The 25,698-nt window shown below is 38.8% G+C and overlaps 1 protein-coding gene across 1 annotated transcript in view; it reads right to left on the bottom strand.

The window, feature by feature from the left end:
- Positions 1–21,477, bottom strand: part of LOC139043323 (centromere-associated protein E-like) — a 34,680-nt gene extending 13,203 nt beyond the window's left edge. Inside the window, exons 1-9 of the mRNA XM_070503551.1 lie at positions 21,011–21,477; positions 16,561–16,637; positions 12,030–12,137; positions 8,671–8,889; positions 6,554–6,751; positions 5,447–5,650; positions 5,100–5,135; positions 3,362–3,580; positions 252–437 (exon numbers count right to left, since the gene is read on the bottom strand). Coding sequence (XP_070359652.1) covers positions 252–437; positions 3,362–3,580; positions 5,100–5,135; positions 5,447–5,650; positions 6,554–6,751; positions 8,671–8,889; positions 12,030–12,137; positions 16,561–16,563 — 1,173 coding nt within the window. The 5' untranslated portion in view covers positions 16,564–16,637; positions 21,011–21,477. The remainder of the gene's footprint in view (positions 1–251; positions 438–3,361; positions 3,581–5,099; positions 5,136–5,446; positions 5,651–6,553; positions 6,752–8,670; positions 8,890–12,029; positions 12,138–16,560; positions 16,638–21,010) is intronic.
- Positions 21,478–25,698: the final 4,221 nt, after the last annotated feature.

Raw genomic sequence — 25,698 nt, 5'->3', positions numbered from 1 at the left:
TTTTTGGCATTCAGAAATTAAAGTGAAAATAAAAAATTTCCTTACTTTGAAAAGTAAAAAAATTAAAAAAAATTAAAAAAATAAGATATATTTTAAACTGTCAAGAATATTTATGTTTTTTAAAAATAATTTTTACAGGAAGATGAAAACAATCATTATTTGGCATGAAAATAAACGTATGCATTTATTTATATTTATTATGCATAATTTATAAAATTATGCCTTTATTTATAAAATGAGTTTTAAGTTACCTGAAGTACTTGGATCATTTCTTTTGTTTTTTCAAGGCATTTATTTGATTCATTAACTTGTGATTGAAGTTTTGCTATTATATCATTAGTCATCTCAAGCTCTTTCTGCATCTTTATAATCTTGTCTTCCTTTTGCATGGCAGTTTCTTTAGCTTCACGTAGTGAAGTTTCCAGCTCTTGAATCTTCTATTAAAAAAAACACACATATATAAGGTGTGCCTTGAAGACAGAATCACAGTTTATATGAAACAAAGATCATATATAGGTATTAATCTTTCAGATTGCATCAACATAGGATAGATGGAGACTCCAAATGTCACTCAATTTATACATGTATTATTTTTTTCATTTAGAAGCTGATCATTTAGGACTAAAAGAGGCCCAGATTTTATATAAGGTTAGTACTTATTTTATTTACTAGTTAGCATGGTGCTAAGCATATTAAATAGGCACTTACATTTTAAATTAACACTACTTACAGAAAGTATATTTGTTAATTGACACTTTAGAGGAATACATGTAACATATCTTTCCCTTTATTTTTATTACCTAGTTTTTATGCTGAAAAATACAAGTATGTGGAAAAATCCAAAGGCATATAATTAAGATTAAGTTCCCCCATCTCAGAACCCCCACTGACTCTAAAGCGATGACTACTAAACTCTTTCAAGTGTATCCTTCTAGAAATTTTCTATATGTATCTACGCATGTGAATATACAGTTTACAAAAACAGTAAGTCACACACACAATAGTGTGTAAGAAGAAAGTTCACACAGAATAGCGTGAAAGAAGAAAGAGCCAAAGCAGGACTGCATTCGAACATGAAGAAGACAGATATGACTACAGAAGAACTATACAACTTTAATGTAGACCATGAAGACACTGAAATTGTTAAAGGTTTTGTTTCCCTTGGTTCAGTCATCAGTTTAAATGGAGACCGCAGCCAAGAAATCAAGAGAAGACTGTGACTCAGAAGGGCAGCGATGGAAGAATCAGGAAAGATCATCAACAGTAAGGGAGTATCATTAGAGACCAAGGCCAAGATTATCGACACCCTCGCATTCCCAATTACTATGTGTGGGTGCGAAAGCTGGACAGTGAAGAAGGCTGACAGGAAAAAATGGACTCATTTGAGATATGGTGTTGGAGGAGAGCTCTACCGATACCCTGGACTGCCAGAAAAATGAACAAGTGGGTCCAAGAGCAAATTAAGCCTGACCTATCTCTGGAGGCAAAAATTGTAAAACTGAGACTATCCTACCTTGGGGACATGATGAAAAGTAAAAGGCAGCAGGAAAAGAGGAAGACGAAATACGAGATGGCGTAATTCCAGAAAGGAAGCCATAGGCGTGAGTCTACAGGAGCTGAGTAGGGCTCTTGAGGACAGGATATTGGACATCACTCATTCATAGAGTTGCCAGGAATCAGAGCTGACTCTACAGCACATAACAACAATAAATATATACTTCTGGTTTTTTGTGGGTTTTTATTGCTGAGGAAGATGAGCCCTGAGCTAACTTCCTCTTTTTTTGCTTGAGGAAGATTAGCCCTGAGCTAATATCTATGTCAATCTTCCTCCATTTTATATGTGGATTGCTGCCACATCATGGCTGCCAATGAGTGGTGTAGGTCCGTGCCTGGGATCTGAACCATGAACTGGGCCGCCGAAGTAGAGCATGCAAACTTAACCACTATGCCATGGGGCTGGCCTCCTGCTTTTTAAAAAATTAAAAATTTTATTTTCACTTGATAATATATTTTCCAGATCTTTTCATTATCAACACATAGATCTCTCGCATTTTTGTTTTCATGGGTAAATATATCCTATTTCATGGAGGTACTATAAACTAGTTAACCTGTCACCTACTAATGAACATTTAGGTTATTTCCAGTTTTTTATAAGTACAAAAATATCTTAATTTGTTCATAATATAAGACTGTTCACATATACACACATGCAGGTTTTCCTGGAAAACGTTTCTTTTTGGTCCACCTGGAATTTACTTTTGTTTAATGAATGAGGTAGGAGTCCAGACTTATTCTTCTAAGATGGCTAGTTGGTTGTTCTGATTCAAACATTAAGCAGACTATCTTTCCCCCCTGAGTTGACTGCTCCTACTGTCATGCACTGAATTCTCCTACTTGTTTGGGTGGACTGCCCAACTCTCTGCCTGCCCCACTGCTCTACCTCCACATCACTGACCTGCTCTGTGCTACTCTGATTTGGCCTAATTATCAAACTAATAACATACGATTTATTATCTGATGGGGTATTTCCTGGGGTCATTGAAAATGGGATTTCCTTGTGCTTGTTTATCTTATTGCTTTGGAAGATGGGTTTCATATTTCCACTATTTTTACCTCTACAGCTGACTGAGGTCTGTAGTGATCAGCAAATCAATAAACTCTATATTAGTGATCTTCTAGTTTCCACTAGTAATAATTATTAAACTGGCAGTTGATGTTTTATTATAAATATTTATTTTGGTAAAAATGCTAAGTTGTAATTCACTCGGGTTCCCCACTAAGACGTGTGTGCTAACAAAATAAAACAGCGTGTTTGCTGTACAGATTCCCAAGTAAGGGCAGTTAATACAGTTATTGGATTATTCAAATAATGTACTGATTCTTGGGCACAGGTTAATCTGTATAAGAAATTTATTATACTTTTAGCCTCTTCCATTTTTGTTTTGATCACATTAACCAATATTAAAGACACTGATGATAATTAGAGAAAAGCTAAATTGCTCTTTCTCTCTAAACTAGTTTGGTACTATAGACATAGATTATAATTTAATAGAAAGTCACATGATTTAGAAAACTTATAATGTATGGTAATAACACCTTAAGTGGTATACATACCTATTAATCAAATTAAGGCATGAGTTACTTCTATTTTATAATTCAAAGGTAAGATCTTATGTAACATGTAGCTTTATAATTAGTTGAGTGAGCGCCCCAATAGAACTATATTTAAAAAACAAGTCCATCATGCATGTTCCCTAATACCTTCAATACTGTGATTTTGCTCTGAAATGTTACATATGATACATCTTTAACTCTACAATGAAGCTGCAAATTGAAAAACATCTTATAAGAAATCTCATACCTCTGTGGTTAGTTGTGTAGCTCTTGATGTGACATGAAGATTCTTATCGCCTTGTGTAGTAGGATTAACAAGGGCACCAGATGTTCGAGAGATCTTCAAAGTTTGATAGTTTTTCAACAGTTTTTCATTTTTCTCTTTCACTGATTTCAGGTCATGTTCCCATTCTTTGGTGATGGTCACATTTCTTTCCTCAAACTCTGTTGATTCATTTATTATAGCCTATTGAGTAGTAAAGACAACACTATAGCTTCTAAAATGAATTACGTATTAAAAAAACCACTATGGAAAATACTAGAGTTCTAGGACAAGGCATATGTTGAAATTCATTATTCAGAACATTCTAGAATAGTACTTTAAAAGAATGTGAACATTCTTTGTGGCTTGCACCAGTTCCTGACATTTCAGAAGACGCTGGATATTGATTATGAGAATAAAAGAAGAATAAGGACTAGAGAGGATTCATATTGATTTGCAAGATGATAATCTCATTCTATTAGATCAGCACTGACATATGAAGAGGAATCTGAAGAACTGGTCAGGTTAAAATCATTATGTATGTTATGACATATATAATGTCATATATAAACATTAACTGACATCTAATAGCAGAGCATACCCAGTAAACTTAATAACAATCTATTTTCCTCTTTCATTTCAAACCTCAGTGTTTATAAGGAAAAAAATTTACTGACTTTTCGTAATCTGAAAATCTTCTATTTCCGTGCAGGGAGTAACAGCCAATCCATACCCTCGTTACATCAAAGGCTGACTCACTCTGAAATTGCTTCTATCATCTTTTTACTTCCTATTCCTATGGGATGTACTTTTTGCTCTCATCATGAATGCCTTCTTGGCCTTACCTGTATCTTTCTTTGTGGCTTTATGGTAGTTCTGTGAGATGCGGATCCTAAATTAGTTGTGTTCTTGCTGGCACCCTGGACTCTCCTTGGTTCTGGACTACTGACCCCACACCACACCAAGTTATCAATTGCTATGCTCAGATGGTGGAAGAAGCCACATATCCATGCTGATCCACAGAGCAGAAATCTCTACTTTCTAACCACAAGTGAGCCCTCAATATTATGAGAAAAACACTGAATTATATGGAAATTATCTTATCCCAAACACTGGTTTTATGCTTTTCTTCATTGATTGTGGACCATTTTTTTTTATTTTAAAAGCTCATTTACTGTTTTGCTAGCTTGGGGTATTCGACAAATGGGATTCACTATCCACAGGAAAACCTTTTTTAAAAATGTTATCTACATTTCAATGTGATTTAAGTATAGTTTCCAGATGAAATTAAAGTGTCAGGAAAGAACTACCCAAACAAATGAAATATAAAACCAATCTTAGGAGCTATAATATTAATCTAGCTCCCTTTGCTCCAACTGCCTATATAACAAGCAACTTTCTGATTAATGACAATTTTACCAGGTGTATGAGGTAGAGATTACTTCAGAAAGCCGAATGAATCTTCTCATCAGTGGAAAGTAAAACAAATTAATAAAACTGATCTCAAGCAATCTTGGTTCATATGAATCTGTCCACAAGGGCTGGTCACCTTGGGAACAATGATACAAACCACATGTTTGAACCTCACAGTTGAAGGATCAGCACGTATGATAGCAACAGCACCGAGGTGAGAAGCACAAGGCCTCACTAATTAGTGGACTAGAGCTGTCTTTGGCTTGACCACAGGTGCTGCCCACAGCCCTGAAACAGGCTAGCATCTCACCTTGTTTGAGGATACTTGGGGGAAAAGGCTCAGGTCCTACGGAAGCGAGAAAGGACAGAGGAAAATGGCAAGATTTGAGGTTTCACCAGTGGAAATGGATTGTTATACTGCAACATTTTATTATCTTCTTTACAAGTTGATATATTTAATTACCTTAAGGAAGCAAAATGTGTTAGAGGAAGAACACATTTACAGTCACTCTTTTTCAAATAAAAAAATAAAGAAGCATATACAAATAAATGAAAGAAAATATACTTAAAATTAAGTTGCTCTAAGTCTTTTTAAGAATGAGGCAGAAAAATTAAAGCAAACAAAAAAAAAATGAGCACAAAAAAAGTACTACTTACAATTATCTTTTTATTATAAAAGATATTCACTTCACAAATCCTATCATTTTCTTTCTGGATGCCATTTTTAAGCTTTTCTATATCAAAATGAGTATTCAACCACTCTTCCAAAAACTGGGTCATTTCTTTCCTATTACTCAGTACTTGTTGAAATTCCATCTTTATGCTGTGGAAGTCACATTCCGAAAAATCTTTGAGAATTTCCTGTGTGAAAAATAAGCATTGAATCTCCTGAATCTTAGGAAAGTTTTTATCTAAATATCAGACAAATATCATAAAAAGGGGAAAATAACCTTACTGAACTTTCACTTCTAATATTTTGAAGTAAACATAATTCTAATTTATCCTCATTATATTAGAAATATAATTCTAATTTAAATAATAAAATTTTGGCAGTATAGGCTATGTAACAGAGGCACATCTACAAATTCTGCCTTTTGGCATTTTTAAAACCTGTTCGAAACAATGAATCTGTGACAGTGTCTGAAGTGCTTCTGGATGCAGCTTTTCTGTGCATACAGCAGGCCTTGCATGCATACTGGGAACTGCAGGGGCCTCACACTGCTGGGTGAGAGCAGGACACTCCATGTGGGGTTGCTACAATACAAATGTCTGTGACTCCCAGTCACAGATCTAGGAAGTTTTAGAAGGCATTTGGAAACTTATTCTGGCCTTCCAAGAAATCCTACTTGCTGATATTAAGTCTACTTTTCTATATCTGTGTAGTTCTGAAAGGAGGCTAGTCTATGACTTGGCACTCTTTACATCTGGCCAGCTGTCATCCTGCAACCTATTTTTTTTCTCCCCAAAGCCCCAGTAGTACATAGTTGTATATCCTAGTTCTAGGTCCTTCTGGTTCTTCTCTGTGGGACACTGCCACAGCATGGCCTGACGAGCAGTGCCAGGTCCACGCCTAGGATCTGAATCAGCGAACCCCAGGCTGCCAAAGCAGAGCACAGGAACCCACTTGCTACGCCACCAGGCTGGCCCCTCTGCAAGCTGTTTTTAATTTCATAAATGAAAATGACTCTAAGCACATGAAGAGGTACCTTTCTATTTGATAAAAAGACTTAAAATCTAATTAAATCCATTTTAAATAAATCATACCTCAATATGTAGATCCATTTTCTGGCTCAACTGGAGGTCCCCTAATTCTCTGGATGGTACATCATCATCTTGTTGAAGATGCTGCATTTTACTTAGCAGTTCATTTTGCTTTTCCACTTCATCAATAAAAACCATTTCAAGTTTACTGATGGATTCATGTTGTTCTTCCTTTATCTTTGTAACATGGCTTAACACATACTTGCAGGAAAACATGAAACAAATTGGGAAATGAAACTTTTATCACGTTTAGAGGAAGTTCTAAACTCTCAAGACTAAGAGGTGGGGCGGCTTGTCTTGTTTGTCTCTATCCTCTGAGGAGTGAGGAAGAAGGGAAGAACCTCTCTCTATTCCCAAGTTTCTACTCTCAGCGTCTTCGGAGAGTGACTTCCAGACCTCTAGTTTCTTATTTCTGACTTCCTTCTGGAGCTACCTCAGGGATGTCCTACAGTTACCTCAGATTCAATATGTTTACAATGTAACATGATGCCTTTCCCTATAAACCCACCTTTTTCTATTGCCTCCTTTTGGTTAATTATATCACGCAGTTTTCCCAGTGAGATTCATTTCAACATCCTCTCCTGCCTATGTCAGCTGGGTGGCCAACGTGAGTGTGCCCTGCCTCAGGACTTACCTGTCAAGTGTGGCTTAAAGGGGACAAGAATTTGAATGCCCTGGTTCTATGGACCTCATGAATAAGTTCTGGATATCTGATTGTTAGGCTTTTGAAGACTATTAGAGCCTGAGGGGCAATCTACCTAGGTAGGGAAGATACCGCTTCCTACTTCCTCAACTTCCACCATTCCTTAACAATTTACAATCTGGCCTCTTTCCTAACCACTCAACTAAAACTGCTCTGACAAAGGTCACCAGTAAGCTCTATTGTCAACAATTGAGGGGATCTCTTCATTCATGTTCTGGCTGTCTGAAGCATCTGCCACTCTTGACCACTTCATCTTTGACACACTCTCCTCCACTGACTTGACCAATGGCACTTTTGCTCAGTTCTCTCTTATCTCTCTGACTTTTCCAACCTCAAACTCATGTGTTGCTCTCTTTTCTGCTACTGCCTCTTGAGAACTGATCTTTTCCAGAGTTCTCTTTTATCTTCACTCTATTATGCTTCTGGGTGGCCTCATTCACACCTGTTGTACTATCTATCACCAAATGCTGATGGATCCCACATCTTTATCTGTGGTCCTGATTTTTCTCCTGACAAACCTCAGATTCACAACTAAAAGCCTACTTGGTTTCTCTTCCTGGATGTTCCATTATAGTTATTTCTATCTCAAAACATCTCAAATTAAACACCAGATCTCTCCTCCTGCCTCACCTGCCTTCTCCCTTTCGTTTTTTCTTTCTATCAGTTAATGGCACCACTATCCACAAACCCGGCTAAGCCCAAATCCTGGGGCTCAGTCTGAACTTCCCTCCCCTCCCTCCACTGTCAAGCACATGGACCTACTATTGTAAACTGCCAAATATTTCTTTAACTTCTTTCATCCTTTCCATCCCTATGAATCCTTCCCCCATAGTACTGTCACCCATCACATCTCATCAGGACAATTGTAACTGCCTCTTGTCTCTTCTCTCTGCCACCAGGCTTATCATCCCCTGCAGACTCATTTCTTCTTTGTCTGTAGTGAAGTCTCTACAATGGCAACCCGATCACATTACTGCCACCACTTAAAATAACTGTCCAGTGACCCCTCCTCATCTCTAAAATGAACTCTAAGCTTTACTGCTTGAGCCCAGCTTCCAGTCCAGTCTTGTCTTCAACTTGTTCTCCAGGACATTGTCCACTACTGCACTTCTCACCTGTTCAAATGTCTGCCTCACCCACTGGACTAGGAGAGATTTAGCGGTTGCTCATCTCTGTCTCCCCAGCACCCTGACACATTGTTAAGGCCAAAGGCAGAGCTCAGGTTTTGTTGAATGAGCAGGTCCTAGATGCACTGAGGATCCTGCACATGCTATTCTCAGACCCATGCCATCTTTAATTCAGTAGCAAATGTACTAATTAGCAAATACACCAACTCCCAAAGCAGGACTTAAATATACTGGTTTGTAACTGAAATTAATGGCAATATTTACAAAGATATTACTAAAACAGGTGGTACCTTGAGTTTCTTCATGACTCTGTGGAACTCCATGGAACATCTCTGGTTGGCAGTGAGAAGTTTCTGAATCTGTCTGGTTTGTGGATGTGGAAGTGAGAGGTTTGCTTTTACTCTAATTGAAAGCTCTCTTTGGGTTTCAATTTCCCTCTCCAAGTCAAGACAGAGTCCATTTAAGCACTCATAATGACTATCCATCTCTGTGTATCTCTTCAGAAGCTCCTAAAGGCAGTGAGAATTCATTCAATTTAATAATTCATTCTACTTTAACAATAAGTAGTCCTAGCTCTGGAATTGTAACAAAATCTATGCTTTAACACTTTCTATAGGGCAGAAATAAATTGAGACTTTTGTGTATAAAAAACAAAAAGAAAATGTTATTGTCGATTTTGGATTATAGATATAATTATAATCATTGTGGAAATTTAAGAAGTTTAAACTGTAGGGGAGGAAGATATTTCCTCTACACGCTCTAAGTCCTTCTGGCTGGACAGCGAATTAAATTCACATGAGACAGAATAACAGGAGAAAATTAAACAAAGCTTTATAACATGTATACATGGGAGAGACCCAGGAAAACTGAGCAACTCACCCAAATGGCGGAAGCTCTCACCTTAAATATCATCTTCAGCTAAAGACAAAGGAGGATGTTGTGGGTAGGGGGAGTCAGTATGGGAGGTTACCAGACAAGTACAGTAAACAAGAGTAAGGTTATTATGCAGATTTAAGTCCTTGCCTTGCCGCATTGATAAGAGTTTCTAGAGGCAAGGTCATCCCCCTTCTTCCTGGTACAGAGAGGGAGACATCTTTACAGATGGAGATTTCCCTTACAAATGGAAATGTCTCTTACAAAGGGTAACTTCTACTTTTCAGAGTTTCTCTCATGTCTGCAGTTTTTGAAAGTAACCAGCCCAAAATAATCTTCATGCCAAAGAGATATATCTTGGGGTGGCCAATTCTAATCCTCTATAAAACAGCTATAACAAAGAAAACCAGAAACAACCATTGTTATCATTTTGATACATTTTCTTTTAGTCTTCTAAACATCCATGATTTGAATGAACATTTACAAAGTTGGAAGAGAAATTTGCATGAATTCAATCTAGTATGTATTGTAGCTCAAGGCTGAATGCTAGCTTCTGTTGACAATAGGTGGTGTGAGTGAGCAGATAAAACTGATGAGGATCAAGGATGCCTCAGGGAGAAAAGCCCAAGGCTTCCTGGCCTACATACCAATCTAAATCATCCTCACAGAAGCATGGGACATCCTGACCTCATTCAATCTGATTCTTACCCAAAGTTATAAGACCACCTGATAACCAGACTCCACCTGCACTGATACTTTTTTTACCTAATTTTTCCTTTGTCTTGTAAAGAAGCAACTCACATACTTATGCCTTATAAATTTAGCCCTACCCTCAACCCATGTTTGCAGCTCTTCACTGCCCATAGGTCCTGTCCCCATGCTACTCCATGCTACTTCCTGAATAAAAGAGCACTACTGCCAGACCTTGAGAGTCCAAGAAATGTTTCTTTCGACTCCTCAGCTCACTGAGCCAGCATCAAAATGAGTGACAACAAATCACATGACCTACGTTCTATTATCTGCCTAGAATCTGAGATTTCTCACCTTTTATCAGAGTTAGAGTTCAGGTTCTAGCCCTGTCACTTCCTGACTGGGGAAATCCTTGAGCCATTCTCCCAACTACAAAATGAAGACTACAATAATTTCCACAAAGTTTTCTAGGGAATTAAGTAAAATGTTAGATAATATCTATATATAACCTATAAAATACATATAGACACTATAAATTAAGGAAATAAAATTATATTTGTAGAAATGCTTCTATACCCAAGTTTTAAACTTAGACTTGGTTTCAAATCCTAATTTTACCAATTTACCAGCTGTGTGACCTTGGGCAATGACTAAACTTCCTCCTGGGCCTCAATTTCTTTGTTTATAAATGGAACAATAAACTCTGTCTCATGAGTTAAAGCACCCAGTCTAGTGCCTTGTGTATGGCAGACACCCATTAGGCCCAGGCCCAGCAGCTCAACTTTCTAGAGACCAGACAGGTGACAAGCTGGTCAGGGCACAGGTGGAAGAACACTTTACATTCAATCGGGTATTAACATATTTAGTTCAGGGTGCTAAACAATAGAGTAAGGGGCTTCTGACAATAATGAGCTCTCCTTTTAATAATTTAAGGAAAACCTAGATAGATGTTCATTAATCTGGGATGTTGGAGAGGGGATTCTTGCCTTTGGTCTTAGGAGGAATCACCTTATGGTTGGAGCAGCACTGTCTAGTCATTCATTTGTACTTTTAATAAATACATATTGGAGGCTGACTTCTGTCAGGACTGTGCTAAGTGATGCAGCCATAAACAACACACAGAAGTCTTTAGGGATCTTGTGTTCTAATAGGGGTGACAGTAAATCCTGTTGGCTTTACCCTCACTACATGTTCAGAATCCACACACTTCTCACTGCTTCCACTACTACCTCTCTGGGCCAAGCCATCACCATCTTCGCATGATTACTGAAATTAGTCTTTCAAATAGTCTTCCTGCTATCACTTAATTTTCAACACAACAATCAGAGCTATCCCTTTAAAATGTAAGTCAGACCATGTCTCTCTCATGGTCAAAACTCTCCAGTGGATCCACATCTCGTTCAGAGTAAAACCCAAAGTCTTTTAAAAGCCCCACAGCCTGCTTCCTCCTGTTAACTCTGACCTTGTTTCTCATTAGCTTTCCCCCTTGTTGATGTTGCTGGAGCCCACTAGGCAGCTTCTGCTTCAGGAGCTCTGTCCTTGCTGTTCTCCCTGCCTGTTCTGCTCTCCACCAGATACCTGTATGTCTCAACCATTGACTCCTTTCAGGTATCTGCTGAAATACCACCTTTCCAGTGAAGCCTCAAAATCATAAACCCTACTGTTTTTTTTCAAAGATTGGCACCTGAGCTAACATCTGTTGCCAATCTTTTTTCTTCTTCTCCCCAAAGCCTCCCCAGTACATAATTGTATATTCTAGTTGTGAGTGCCTCTGGTTGTGCTATGTGGGATGCTGCCTCAGCGTGGCCTGACAAGCGGTGCCATGTCTGTGCCCAGGATCTGAACTGGGGAAACCCTGGGCTGCCGAAGCGGGAGCAGAAACTTAACCACTTGGCCCCAGGGCCGGCCCCAAACCCCACTGTTTTGTTTGTGTATGTATGCATGTATGCACACACATATCTGTACTAGATTATGAAGTTTAGAAGAATACTGAGCATTATCTATTCATTCCATAGAGGTGCCTGTGACTCCTCAGGCCTTTGGAAGGGCCCCAATATTTATTTGTAATTTGAACAGGGGCACTTACTTTTATCCTAAAGCACTTTTCTCTCAGGCTTTTTGTAAGGTGCTGTTTTCCATCACATAGCAACATTTTTTCATATTTTAATACCTCTTTGATGTTCTGTTGGTCCTGCTTGGATGGAAAGAAATAAACAAGGCTTCAGCTATAACTCCATTCATATATAATGTCTAATCATTTACTTTTTCAATTACACATTGTACATTATTTCAATAATGGAATCAAATATTATACTTGTAACACAAAAAAATGTAAAAAATGGTCAGAAAATGAATAATAGTATCATGAAGTCTTTTAGTGAGTAACCTCAACTCATTGGGGAAAAAAGTGGGAGAACCACATATTTTTTGGAGACAGAATCTGTTCCTGTAACCTTCATAGCTGCAAATTAGGTTTTAGATTTATCTCTGGTTCCTACTCTTCCAGATCTCTGCATCAGAATAATTATTGCCAACTAAACATGCTAGCACGACTGTCTGTACTGTCCATGGTGCTCCAAGCTCCATTCATATATTCTTCCCAGCACCTTGGACCAGAAAATTCATACCCTGCCTACATTTTGTATTTCTGACTACAAGTACAAAACAAAACATTTTCTCCCATTTGTTTATCTTATTTACTGCAGTACCCAGAAGACTAATGGTTCAATGAATATTTGTTGAATGAATTAAATCTCTTTATAAATTTAGTTAGGGTCCACATAAATATGATTCCCAAGTGTCTGATGTTTCTATTGAGATTGCAAATGATACTGTTTTCCACTTTATTCTTTCTTCACTATTGAAATATGAGAATGAAAAAGATTTTTATAGATTTCATAAACTTTCTTATTGATCTGAAGTTTACATTACTTTTTAGAGGATTCAGTTCAATTTCTTTTCCAATATCCATTTATGATAAAAACTCTCAATAAAATGGGTATAGAGGGAAAGTACCTCAACATTACAAAGGCCATATATGACCAACCCACCGCCAACATCACACACAATGGTCAAAAAGTGAAAGCCATTCCTCTGAGAACAGGAACAAGACAAGGGTGCCCACTCTTGCCACTCTTCTTCAACATAGTACTGGGAATTTTAGCCAAACAAGTAAGGCAAGAAAAAGAAATAATAGGTATCCAAAAAGGAAAGGAAGAATTAAAACTGTCACTATTTGTGGTTGACATGATTCTATATACAGAAAACTGTAAAGAATCCAACAAAAAACTATTAGAAATAATCAATGAATACAGTAAAGCTGCAGAGTACAAAATCAACATTCAAAAATCATTTGCGTTTCACTCCATAACGGGGGCCTGCAGTTTGCCAGTTGGGATCCTGGGCGTGGACCTACACACCGCTCATCAGGCCATGCTGTGGTGGCATCCCAAATAGAAGAACTAGAACTATTTACAACTAGGATATACAACTATGTACTGGGGCTTTGGGGAGAAAATAAAAGAGGAAGATTGGCAAAATACGTTATCTCAAGGCCAGTCTTCCTCACACACACAAAATCAGTTGCATTCCTATACACTAGTAATGGACCACCAGAAAGAGAAGTCAAGACTATAATCCCATTTACAACTGCAACAAAAAAGAATAAAATACTTGGAATAAATTTAACCAAGGAGGTGAATGCCATATACTCCAAAAACTATGACATTAATGAAATAACTCAAAGAAGACAAAGAAATGGAAAGATATTCCATTCCCACGCATTGGAAGAATAAACACAGTTAAAATGTCCATATTACCTAAATCAATCTACAGATTGATCTACAGATCAACCTACAGACTTAATGCAAACCCGAATGGAATACCAATGACATTCTTCATGAAAAGAGAAAAAAGAATCTTAAAATTTATATGGAAAAACAAATGACACTGAATAGCCAAAGCAATTCTGAGGGGGGAAAAAAGAAACAATATTTGGATGTATCATGCTCCCTGAACTCAAAATATACTACAAAGCTGTAGTAGTCAAAACAGCATGGTACTGGCATAAAAAACCCGGATATACAGATCAATGGAACAGAATTGAAAGCCCAGAAGTAAAACCACACATCAAGGGACAGCTAATCTTCAACAAAGAAGGCAAGAACACACAATGAAGAAAGGAAAATCTCTTCAATTAATAGTGTTGGGAAAATTGGACAGCCACATGCAAAAGAATGAATGTAGACCATTGTCTCACATGATACACAAAAATTAACTCTAAATTGATTAAAGACTTGAACGTAAGACCTGAAACCATAAAACTCTTAGAAGAACATATAGGCAGTACAGATTTGATGTAGGTCTTAGTAGTATCTTTCTGAATACCATGTCTCTACAGGCAAGGGAATCAAAAGACAAAATAAAGAAATGGGATTACATCAGACTAAAGAGCTTCTGCAATGCAAAGGAAACCATCAGCAAAACGAAAAGACAACCTACCAATGGGAAGAAAACATTTGCAAATCATACATCTGACAAGGCGTTACTTTCCAAAATATATAAAGAGCTCATACAACTCATTAACAAGAAAAAAGAATAATCCAATAAAAAAATGGGCAGAGGATACGAACAGACATTTTTCAAAGACGATATCCAGATGGCCAACAGGCACACGAAAAGATGTTCGACATCACTAATCATCAGGGAAATGCAAATCAAAACGACAATGAGATATCACCTCAGACCAGTCAAATGGCTATAATTACCAAGACAAAAAATAACAAACGTTGGAGAGGATGTGGAGTAAAGGGAATGCTCATAAACTGGTGGTGGGAATGCAAACCGGTGTGACCACTATGGAAAACAGTATGCAAATTTCTCAAAAACTTAAAAACGGAAATACTGTATGATCCAGCCATTCTGCTACTGGGTATTTATCAAAAGAACATGAAATCACTAATTCAAAAAGATATATGCACCCGTATGCTCACCACAGCATTATTCACAATAGGCAAGATGTGGAAGCAACCTAGGTGCCCATCAAGAGACAAATGGATAAGAAGGTGTTGTATATATATACAATGGAATACTAATCACCCATAAAAACAGACAAACTCCTCCCATGTGAGACAACATGGATGGATCTTGAGCAAAATAAGTCAGACAGAGAAAGAAATACTGTATGATTTCACTCCTATGTGGAATATAAGCAAACACATAAATGAGAATAGATTAGTGGTTACCAGAGGAAAAAGGGATGAGGGAGGATGAAATGGTAAAGCCACATATGTATGGTGATGGATAAAAACTGAATTATTGGTGATGAACACAATGCAGTCTAAAGAGAAACCGAAATATAATGATAGACACTTGAAATGTATACAAGGTTGAAAGCCAATATGATCCAATAAAATAATTATATATATATATAAATACATATATATATACATATATATATTTAAATACAGACACTGACCACTAAAAATAGGCACATATAGAAAAAGCAAGTTAAAATGGAATTTTAAATAAATATTATTAACCCCAAAGAAGAAAAAAAGAGAAAGGGGAACAAAAGCCAAACGGAAAAAAAGAAAACATATAGTAAAATGGATGACCTAAATCTAACTGTCAATAATTACATTAAATGTAAAAGGATAAAATTCTCCAATTGAAACTTAGAGTTTGTCATAACAGATAGAAAAACAGCATTTAAAAAGAAACAAAAGAATATCTTAAATACTCAAATTCTTTGTTAAATTCTATCATATGTAGTTTCATTATTTTGAAAAATATTTTGAATGGCTGCATAGCACTCTAACTTATGGTATAATAGAATTAATCATGTTTAGATGATTATGATTTTATACATTAAGTTGGACAACATATCTAAGGTCTTTTCTGCTCTTGCTCTCTGTTAATTTAAGACATGATTTTACTCTCTCTTATGGCCACTAGCAATCCGACTTAGTACTTCTGTGGTTCATGAGTTAGAGGATACTAATGTAGGATGATCCAGAATTATATCAAAGTCATTAAAATTCATCGCATCCTAGTCAGCAATAAAATAGTCATATTTATCATTCAGGAATCCCTTACCAAGGACCATGATCCATATATTTTCAAGTCTTAAATCATATTGCTATTCAATTCCAAAAACCTCACAGAGCATTGGATCTCAGCCTCCAGAGATCGTTCATTGCTGGGCTTTATCACGTGTATCTAGAAAACTCACGTCTGTGAGAATGTCAGAGTCTTTCCCTGCTTGGCCAAATGGGATCTCCATCTCTCATGCAACTACAGTCCTGACACGGGAAGCTCAAATCATTTCTTGACAGGACTTAATTTCTTCATTCCTCCATTATAGCTCTTAATATTACTAAGTTGAACATATAGGAGAGAATAATCTGGTCAGTGAATACATAAACACTGGCTAGAAGAGACTCGGCCACATAAGGAGGACTAGGTTATTTGGAACCATTGTTCAGTTCACTGGAATGGGAGGAACTGGGAAGCACATAATAACATGGGGTTCTTTTGGGTAGGAAGCTTCAGAACAATTAATGAAAACATTTACGTCCCACTATTTCAATGAGAAGGAAACACTAACTTACACATACCATGGTTGTGCACCTGCCAAAACGGATCAGTCCTCCTTGGGATTCCTCTACTGGGAAAGAACAAAGAGAATCCAGAGCTGGGAAAGGAAAAAGAGACCATGAGAGCAAGCATAATTTAGGGTTACCATGAGAGGAAGTAACATTTGGCTCCTCCATTCCATTTTGCATAATACCTCTAACTGTACAAACATAACAATATGAAAAAATTAGAAGGACTGTAGATAAACCCAAACTCTTCCCCTAATGCCCAGGAAACCCAAACACTTCAGCAGACAGTTTTCTGGACAGACCTCCACTTTGGGGAAGCTGCTCTGCACCTGAGACTAGGCTGCTCAGCCCAGCCCTGAACAGGTCCTCCTCCCTCCATTCACACCTTCCAGGACTGAAAAGGAGCCACGCCATCCAGGCACACCTAACCTCATGGCCTTGGGGTCAGGTGAGGTTGAAGAGGTTAGAAAAGACATAGAACTGGTCAGGAAATATTCAGTATTCCAATTCCAGAAAAACTGACTGTGATTAAACACATTACAACATATCCACGTAATAAACGTGAAGTCAGGAAAAATATCGTGAACATGGAAAGCATTCCGGAAACACTGTCAGTAGAAAAATCAGGTTATAAAACTATAGGTACAATATGATACCATTTGAAGAACATATGTGTATCTCAATATCAAACGACTGAAAAATCATCAGACTTCAATAGACAGAAAAAATCTAGAAAGTTTTACATTTACATGTTGACAGTGCTTATCTTTTGCCCCTGATGGGGGATTTTGTTTGTTGAGTATATCTTAACTTGCTGATTGAATGTTCATTTGTTAAAATATCTATGCATGTGAAGATTTGTTGTGTGTTAAGTGGAAGCTGTTTTCCAAAATGTGGAAAGTTCATTCTTCTAAACAGAGTTTAGTTGGTCTTGGGGAAATGTACTAAATTTGGGTTGTTTTATTAAATGGTTTTTGTTTCCTTCAGTTACCAGTGACACAATCTCCTCTCAGGTTTCTAGGCATGCTCATTGCTGGATTACTGTCTAGACAGATGGCTGAAGTCCCTGAGTATAGCTAATATGTATTGTTGCTGGTCTCGGGGCTACATCCTTTTGCAAGTTCTCTTCATGGAACCCGTTCCCATCCTGTTAGCCACGTCCTCCAGAAAGCTGCTCAATTATCTTATCCCATCAGTCTCACTCAGCAACCATCATCATCAGAATAAAAAATGTAAAGTAGGAGTTACCATGTGACCCAGCACTTCTGCCCTTAGGTATATACTGAAGAGAATGGAAATATGCATTCACACAAAAACTAGTACACAAATGTTCACATTTGTCACAGCCAAAAAGTGGAAGCAATACAAATGTCCATCAACAGATGGATGAAGAAAATGCCATTTATGGATATAAGGGAATATTACGCAGCCAGAAAAATAAGGCTATTTTGATACCGACTCCTCATGGATGACCTTGAGGACACTGCACTAAGTAAAATGAGCTAGTCACGAAAGTATAAATTTTGCACGATTGCTCTACTATGAGGGTCCTAGAGAAGTCAAATTCATAGACACAGAAAGGAGAACAGTGGTTGCCAGGACTGGGAGGAGAGGGGAATGGGGAGTTAGTGTTTAATGGGACAGAGTTTCAGTCGAAGATGAAAAAGTCCTGGAAGTGGGTGGTGCTGATGGTTGTACAACAGTGTGAATGTACTTACTGTCACAGAACTGTACACTGAAAAGTGGTTAAAATAGCAAATGTAATGCCGTGTATACTTTCCAAAATAAAGTAAAAGAATGATGTGCTTATCTACCACATGGACGAACTTTGAAAACCTCAGGCTAAGTGAAAGGAGCTAGACATAAAAGGACACATACTGCATGATTCCATGTAGACTGAATTTCAAGACTCAGCAAATCCATGGAGACAGACGACGTGTTAGTGGTTTCCAGAGTATGGGAGGACGAGGGATAGGAAGTGACAGCTGACAAGGACAGGGTTTCTTACTAAGGTGATCAAATATTTTGGAATTAGATAGTGGTACTGATTTGTACAACCTTGTGAATATAGTAAAAAGTTTTCTTTTGAGTACACTTTTACAAGGTGAATTTGGGGCTGGCCCAGTGGCGTAGTGGTCAAGTTCAGCACATTTTGCTTTGGTGGCCCGGGTTCACAGGTTTGGGTCCCAGGCATGGACCTACACCACTCATCATGCCATGCTGTGGTGGCACCCCACATACACAACAGAGGAAGACGGGCACAGATGTTAGCTCGGGGCCACTCTTCCTCAAGCAAAAAGAGGAAGATTAGCCACAGGTGTTAGCACAGGGCCAAACTACCTCACCAAAAAAAAAAAGGGGGGGGAATTTTATGATCATGTATATATCTCAACTGAAAAAGTAAGGTAAAAATTTACAACATAAATTCCTTACCATCATGGTGCTCTCATAGGTCATCATAGTTTGATCGCAACCCGACAGTGGTGGCTGCAGTCAGAATGACATCACTGCCTTATCAAACACCAAGTCACATTATCTGAATCTCCCTAGTGGCCTTCAATGCATCTATTCCTATTCAGGGTTTACTTTACCTACCAGAAGGAACATAAGAGTATCAACAGTGTCATTTGAGTCTTTTTATCACCCCAAATACTAAGATGGCATGGTCTGGCATATGATAAGCATTTACTAAAAATCTGATTATTTTACCCCAAATTCTAGTTCTAGACATTTCTTAAGAAAATATTGAGATAAAGAAATGCATGTACGAGTATCTTCAATACAGAGTTTTTGACAGCCAAAAACTAGAAACACAAAAATCTAACAGGGAACAGGTTAATTAATTTGGTTCTGCTGTGTGATGGCATGTACAGGATTATTAATCAGGATGATACTGGTCCCAGTGTAAAGTACACACTCATAACCGGGGAATGGTATCCAGTTGAAACTTAAGACATAGATTCTGTTCTCAGATTTTCTAAATGTAACTGCTCTTAGAGTTCATGACATTTTAGTGTCTTGGGTTTTTCATCAGTAAAGGCAAGAGTACGAAGATCACTTACTTAGCATGAATATGTTGGAGAAATATGATCTACATTAAAACTTAGTAATATGTTGTAATCCCATATAAATATAAATATGTTAGCTATTTTTATTGAAGAACATTGCATGTCCCCTAATTGGGTATTATAAAAGAAACGATTCTCCTTCCTAGAGTAAAATTGTGCTTATCAGCCCTGCTCTGATAATGCTCACAAAAATAATGGGCAAAATTAGATCTTTTGCTTGAGAATGCATTTTTAATTCATACATCAAGAGTTTCTAGAAAAGAGGAGGAGGAAATTTCCCTCCCGCCGAAATGCAGCAGAAACAAAGAGACATTTGTGAATCACAACCTGCGCAAAGAAGCTGATGTGATCAAGCGTCTCATAAAGTGAGAACATCAGTAAGACTCTCAGTGCCCTGAAGCAGCAACAAAAGGCATGTGGGTAAATAAAACGATTCCTTATTTTCTTGTATTTCAATCAGTATTTGGAAATCTTTTTGGGAAGACAACTAAAAATCAGATATTATTGCAAAGTTTTGTTAAATTTTTCTTATATCAATAATTTAAAATCAGTGAATTTATGAAAGAAAGAAACAACTATCCTCAATGTTGATTTTTGCATGAAAACAATTCTTTCCCCTCCCCAAGGTTCTTCTTTGGGGGATGGCAGGACTGAGGAGGAAGTCACCAGGCACCAGGCTGTTCTTGGGGCACAGAATGACTCTCTTACACGACACTCTCCAGGTCCACACCCGCCCTGCTCATACACATAAACAGATGGAAAAGACGACAGAGCCTGGACTACGGGTATAGGTTTACAGCACGTTCCTGGGGTCCGAGCTCTGGGAACCCCGAGGCTCTGAGACAGTAGCTGCCCCTCAGAGCTCCCAAGTAGAGAACTCCCCAGGCTTTCCCAAACTAACCTCGGTGCCCCCTGGCTGGAAATCTTCCTTTAGGGCTCAATGTCCTACTTCCCTCTTGCAGCCAAGTGGCTGTGAGGAGAGAAGAGGAGGAAGCGCCAGGCAGCCCAGAGCCACCAGACAGTGACGCCACAGAGCCACAGCCATCACACCTGCACAGGTAAAGGACATGCAACCAAATCCCCGTCACCCCAGCACAGCCACGCACCTGTCACAGCCTCGCAGCCACACCCACGGCACGGAGGCGCATCCCACCACTCACTCGCGTCTCTCACACACACCCCGCCACACGCTGCCCGTCTGTCCCCACAGACACACACCGTCCTCTGCCGTTCATGCCCGAGAGTCCCCTGAGGACTGGCGTCCTTACTACGGGCCTCCACCCTGTGAGCGCTTCTGCCGCCACCCCACCTGGTTCACGTCGGGCTCCGAATTGACTCGCTTCACAGGATTCCCGCATCCTGTGCTAACACATCCACAAATGAGCTCAACTCACCTTGCAAAGTGGGAGAAGCGCGCGAAAACGGAATGGAAGCCAAAGATCTGGCGTGACCGCTGCCCTCTGGGAAGTGTCGCTCCAACCTGAACCTCTCTGGGCGCGGCGGCTCGTCAGACAGGCCGCCGAAGCGCGGAAGTCCCGGTGGAACTGCAGCGGCGAGAACCGCCCGGAGCCCGGCCCCGGAGCGCGCGATGCGAGGGCACGTGCACGGGCAAACGCCGCTGCGCCCAGGAGGCCGAGCAGGGCAGCCCGGCGCTGGTTCTGAGCCTCTGGCCTGTGCACGCAGAGTCGCACTGGAGTGTCGGGGGGCGGCCCCTGGGGCGCGAGCGCAAGGCGGGTGTGAGCTCTGAGGGCGGGGCCCCGGGCGAGTCCCCTCAGGCGGCTGCAGCCTGGCGAAAGCATATGCGGAACCTAACTCCTGATACCGCCGGGGGCGGGCTGGTTTATTCAGAAAGCCTGTTAGCTGCGTTTAAACGGTGTGTAGGAGTGAAGTAACACATGTTTACTTAATTCTCTAGGCTAAGCTATAATAATAAAAATGGAATGAATATTTAATTGTAAAGGTGCTGTGGTGAATATTTTGTATATACTTTGCAATATTGATTTAGGGACAGATTTTCCAAGCATACCCAAAGAGAGGAATCTTAGTAAAATTCTAAGAGTTCACTGGATAATTATTGTAATCATCCTAATCACTTGAATGCAAATCAATTAATAAAAGTAAATCCTAGACAAAGATTTGATAGATTTATTTTAACAAATATAATGAGACTGCATTACAGCCCGCTGAATTAGAATCTCTGGAAAGCTTTTGTTTATGTCTGTGGAGGATTTTGACACAGCCAATGCATGGACTAAGATTTGAGAGTCAGTGCCTAATAACAAGTATAATAATGCAAATAATAACTAATGTATACTTAATCCATGCCATGAGCCATGCACCAGGCCAAGCACTTCAGATTATCTCCTTTAACATTCATAACAACCCAATGGTGTAGGTACTGTTACTATTCCTGTTTTATATGTGAGGGAATGGACGTTTAGAGGGGTCAAGTTACCTGCTTAAGGTCACATGGTAGGACTTGAGCTCATGAAACAGACAAACAGCTTTTCAGCCTCTAGCTGTAACCATCAATTATATACAGAGGGCCAAGGAACATGTTAAATGGCACCATGGGGATTCAATCAGAAAACTCCAGAATGTGGGAAATTCCATGACATAAATGACTTGGGTTTTTTTTGACAATCAAAATGGATGAAACAGAGAGGGAAGAGAGACTTGTAGATCAGCACTGTCCTATAACACTTTGTGCAATCGTGGAAATGTTCCGTATCTGCACTTTCCATGCGACTATTTGGCACTTGAAATGTGGCTGTTGCAATGGAGGAACTGAATTTTTAATTTTATTTAATTTGAATTAATTTGTGTTTAAATTTAAATGGATACATGTGGCTAGTAGCTGCCATGTTGAACAGTGCAGTTATAGATCAGACTAAAGAGACAGGTCAGTCAAATGCTATGTGTAGACCTTATTTAAATCCTGAGTCAAACAAAATAATTCTAAAAAGATTTTATGAGACAACTGGGAAATGGCCACTGACTAGGTATGTGTTAAAATTTTTAAGTAGCATAATGGCTTTATAGTTAGGCTTTTAAAAAAGAGACTTTACCTTTTAGAGATACACACTAAAATATGTAAGCATGGGGATGATATGACATCTGGAACTTGCTGTATAAGATTCCTTTGGGGGCAAGAGAGAGTACTGGTTGGAGTATAGATGAACATCACTGACCGTGAATGGATGATTGTTGAAGCTGGGTGATGGGCACATGAGGGTACAACTGTCTTCTCTCAACCTTAGAATAGGTTTGAAATTTTCAACAATTAAAAATGTAAAAAGATATTTGCGTAGTGCTTTTCCATGTATTATCTCATTTAATCATCAGAACTTAGGAAGCAACTGGAACGACTGTTTACAGATGGAGAATCCGAGGCTCAGAGAGATTAGGTAACGTGCCTGAGGTCACACAGCTAGTTGAAGGCCTAGACTCAAATCCAAGCAATCTACCTCCAAATGTTGTGATTCCATCTCCTCATACTCTGTGTGACAACCTGTGTCATTGTCACGGGTTGCTTAACGGTGAATGAAGCAGGAAGGGTGAGGGAAACAGAGTAAACACCATGGCTCTCATTCAGAATGATGGCTCTGCAGCACGTGCTCCTCTAATTAGGAAGAGATGACCGTCAGCCACCAGCTGCATGAGCTGATTAGTGAGCACAGAGAGAGAATGCTGCTGAACAGGATTAATTTGTAAGTTCCAGCTGTGAAAGAGGCTTTATTAACCTTTTTCTATATACCACAAATGATGATAATAAAAGCCATTTAAGACATTAAGTCCATTGATTGCAATTGCTCTTCTCAGGACTCAAAGGTTATATTATGCTCCTTTTCCTTCAAAATATAGTCAATATGTGCTGAGGAAAATTTTCTCAGGGTAGTATCTGAAACAAAAGACAAGTAACTTGTATTTGATCTTGTTAATGCATCTATTCTCAAATTAAATGATTTTGGTCTTTAATTTCTTATACCTTCCTCAAAGGCCTTGGTTCCTATCGGCATATGATGACACGTTAACGTTTCCTACATAAAAGATTTCACAGCAGAGGCACAGCTCGGCCAATGCTTTTAGGCAATATTTTCACTCCTTGACAATTATGATACAGTGAAGTATCTTTCTTAAGCTAATAAATTAACCACTTAGTATCTGTGGGAACTACAAACAAGAGAGATGAATATACTAATTATTACCCTTCGTATCCGGACCTTTGTCTAGGCTTCACTGCTTACTGGTTGTAGCCTATGATAGTAGTCACTCAGCACTTGAGTGAAGAGTCACATGTAGCTTCATCTCTAAAAATATTTGCAAATATTTGCCTGGATCTGTTGGAATGTAATAAAAGGGACAAAAAAATAATGGCCTAATAATGACAGGATGCAGGAAAAAGGGTTATGAATTGAATCTTGAAGCAATTAAACTGTGTCCCGTAGAATTTTATTCCTGGGCTGAGAGTAACGGCCTTGAAGCACTGAGCCTTCTTGCTCAGAACAACTGCCTGCTTCCCAAGCAGCTGCTCTGAATCCAACATCTCCATCATCTCAAGCAGCCGTCACTCCCTCCTCAGGTCTGAGCTGACCCATCTCACCTGAGAGCTGGAGTTGCAGGAAGGCACGAGGCAGGAATTGGAGTCAGAAGGCAAATGGCAAGCGCAGATTTATGGAATGGTGAGTTCCAATAATTAAGTAACCAAAATGTCATACAGAAATGAGATGTGCCACACAAATTGTAACCATGAGTGCCTTAGAGTTTGCTGAGGAGAGAATAGGATTACGAAGACTTTACCCTAATGGTCTAAGAAGGCTTTGAAAACTACGGATGTCTTTCCACGTGCTTTGAGTCAAGACTTGTTTTCTTCACGTTCTTATTAAAAAATCCACCTCTAGCCAAAAGGGTTTAAAGACATTACCGCCTTCTAAAGATCATGAAAATTGAAAATCAAAATGACTTTGCTTATGTAGGATCCAAACTTTTCTGAAGTATTTGAGTTCTCTTCAAAGGAAATTTCACACATAATTTGGAGGAATGCACGTGTTGAGGTAAAGATTCTTTTAGGGACATTTAGATGGTGAAAGAAAGTAAGCCCTACCCTCACCCCCACAGATAGTGCAATAAACCATTATTAGATCTTATACTGTTATTAAATAATATGTTTTACAAAAAAGATTGAACACATAAAATAAGAACATACCTCTGATTGTTCCAGAAGTAAAAATATCATCATTTTGTGTCAAAAAGCTCTTCCTGATTGACCACACCTGCTATGTTCCTTGTTCACTGTGTAGTTTATTGCTTATTTCTACAGGCCGGCTCTGCAGATGTCACGTCTGGTTATGCAACAGGTTTGGAGTTTTAGTTTATTTTTGGCTGGGATGGCGTGACAAAGTTTAATGTCTTGCATAAGCTTAACATTTCAAAAATTTTTAGCCTGAACTTTGTTACATCTAGGACTTTCCTGAAACTTTGACCTGATAATGAGGAGAAAGTGAACATTATTCAAAAGATGTAGGACAAGGAAGATAGGGAGAAAGGAGCATCAGTACTGAACCCTCCAGATCAATCTTCGCCCTCGACCTGATACAGTTATCAATGCTGCATTAGACAACCCGGCTCTGGGCAGTGAGCAGAAGCCTTTCAACGAAGACGTCTGGCTACTACATACAGTGTTTAGCATGGTTTCCCAATTGAAGGTTTCTGAATTTAATTTAACCTCACCGTTAGCCTCCCTTAATATCTGGCAGGCAAAGTGTTGCACAGTCTGGATAGAATCCTGCTGCAGGATTACCAGATTTCTGGACTATTAGTACTATTCTCTTTTAATGTCATCGTTGTGAAACAAAATGAACAACCTGAAAACTATATTTGCAAGTTAAGCTGCAGTAACCATTTACTGCCAAAACTAAACGTGACCAAAAACCTCTAAACATGACAAAACACACGCACACCACCCTACACCACACACACACACACACACACACACACACACACACACACGGGCCAGGAGCCATAAGGCAATAGTTTGATAAATTATACTACTATCAAAATCATACAACTCCCAAACACAGAG

The sequence above is a fragment of the Equus asinus genome, unplaced genomic scaffold, assembly GCF_041296235.1.
Source record: "Equus asinus isolate D_3611 breed Donkey unplaced genomic scaffold, EquAss-T2T_v2 contig_2, whole genome shotgun sequence".
NCBI classification, from domain to species: domain Eukaryota; kingdom Metazoa; phylum Chordata; class Mammalia; order Perissodactyla; family Equidae; genus Equus; species Equus asinus.
Note: the sequence above shows the minus strand (reverse complement) of the source record. Positions and strands in the feature narration are given on the sequence as shown.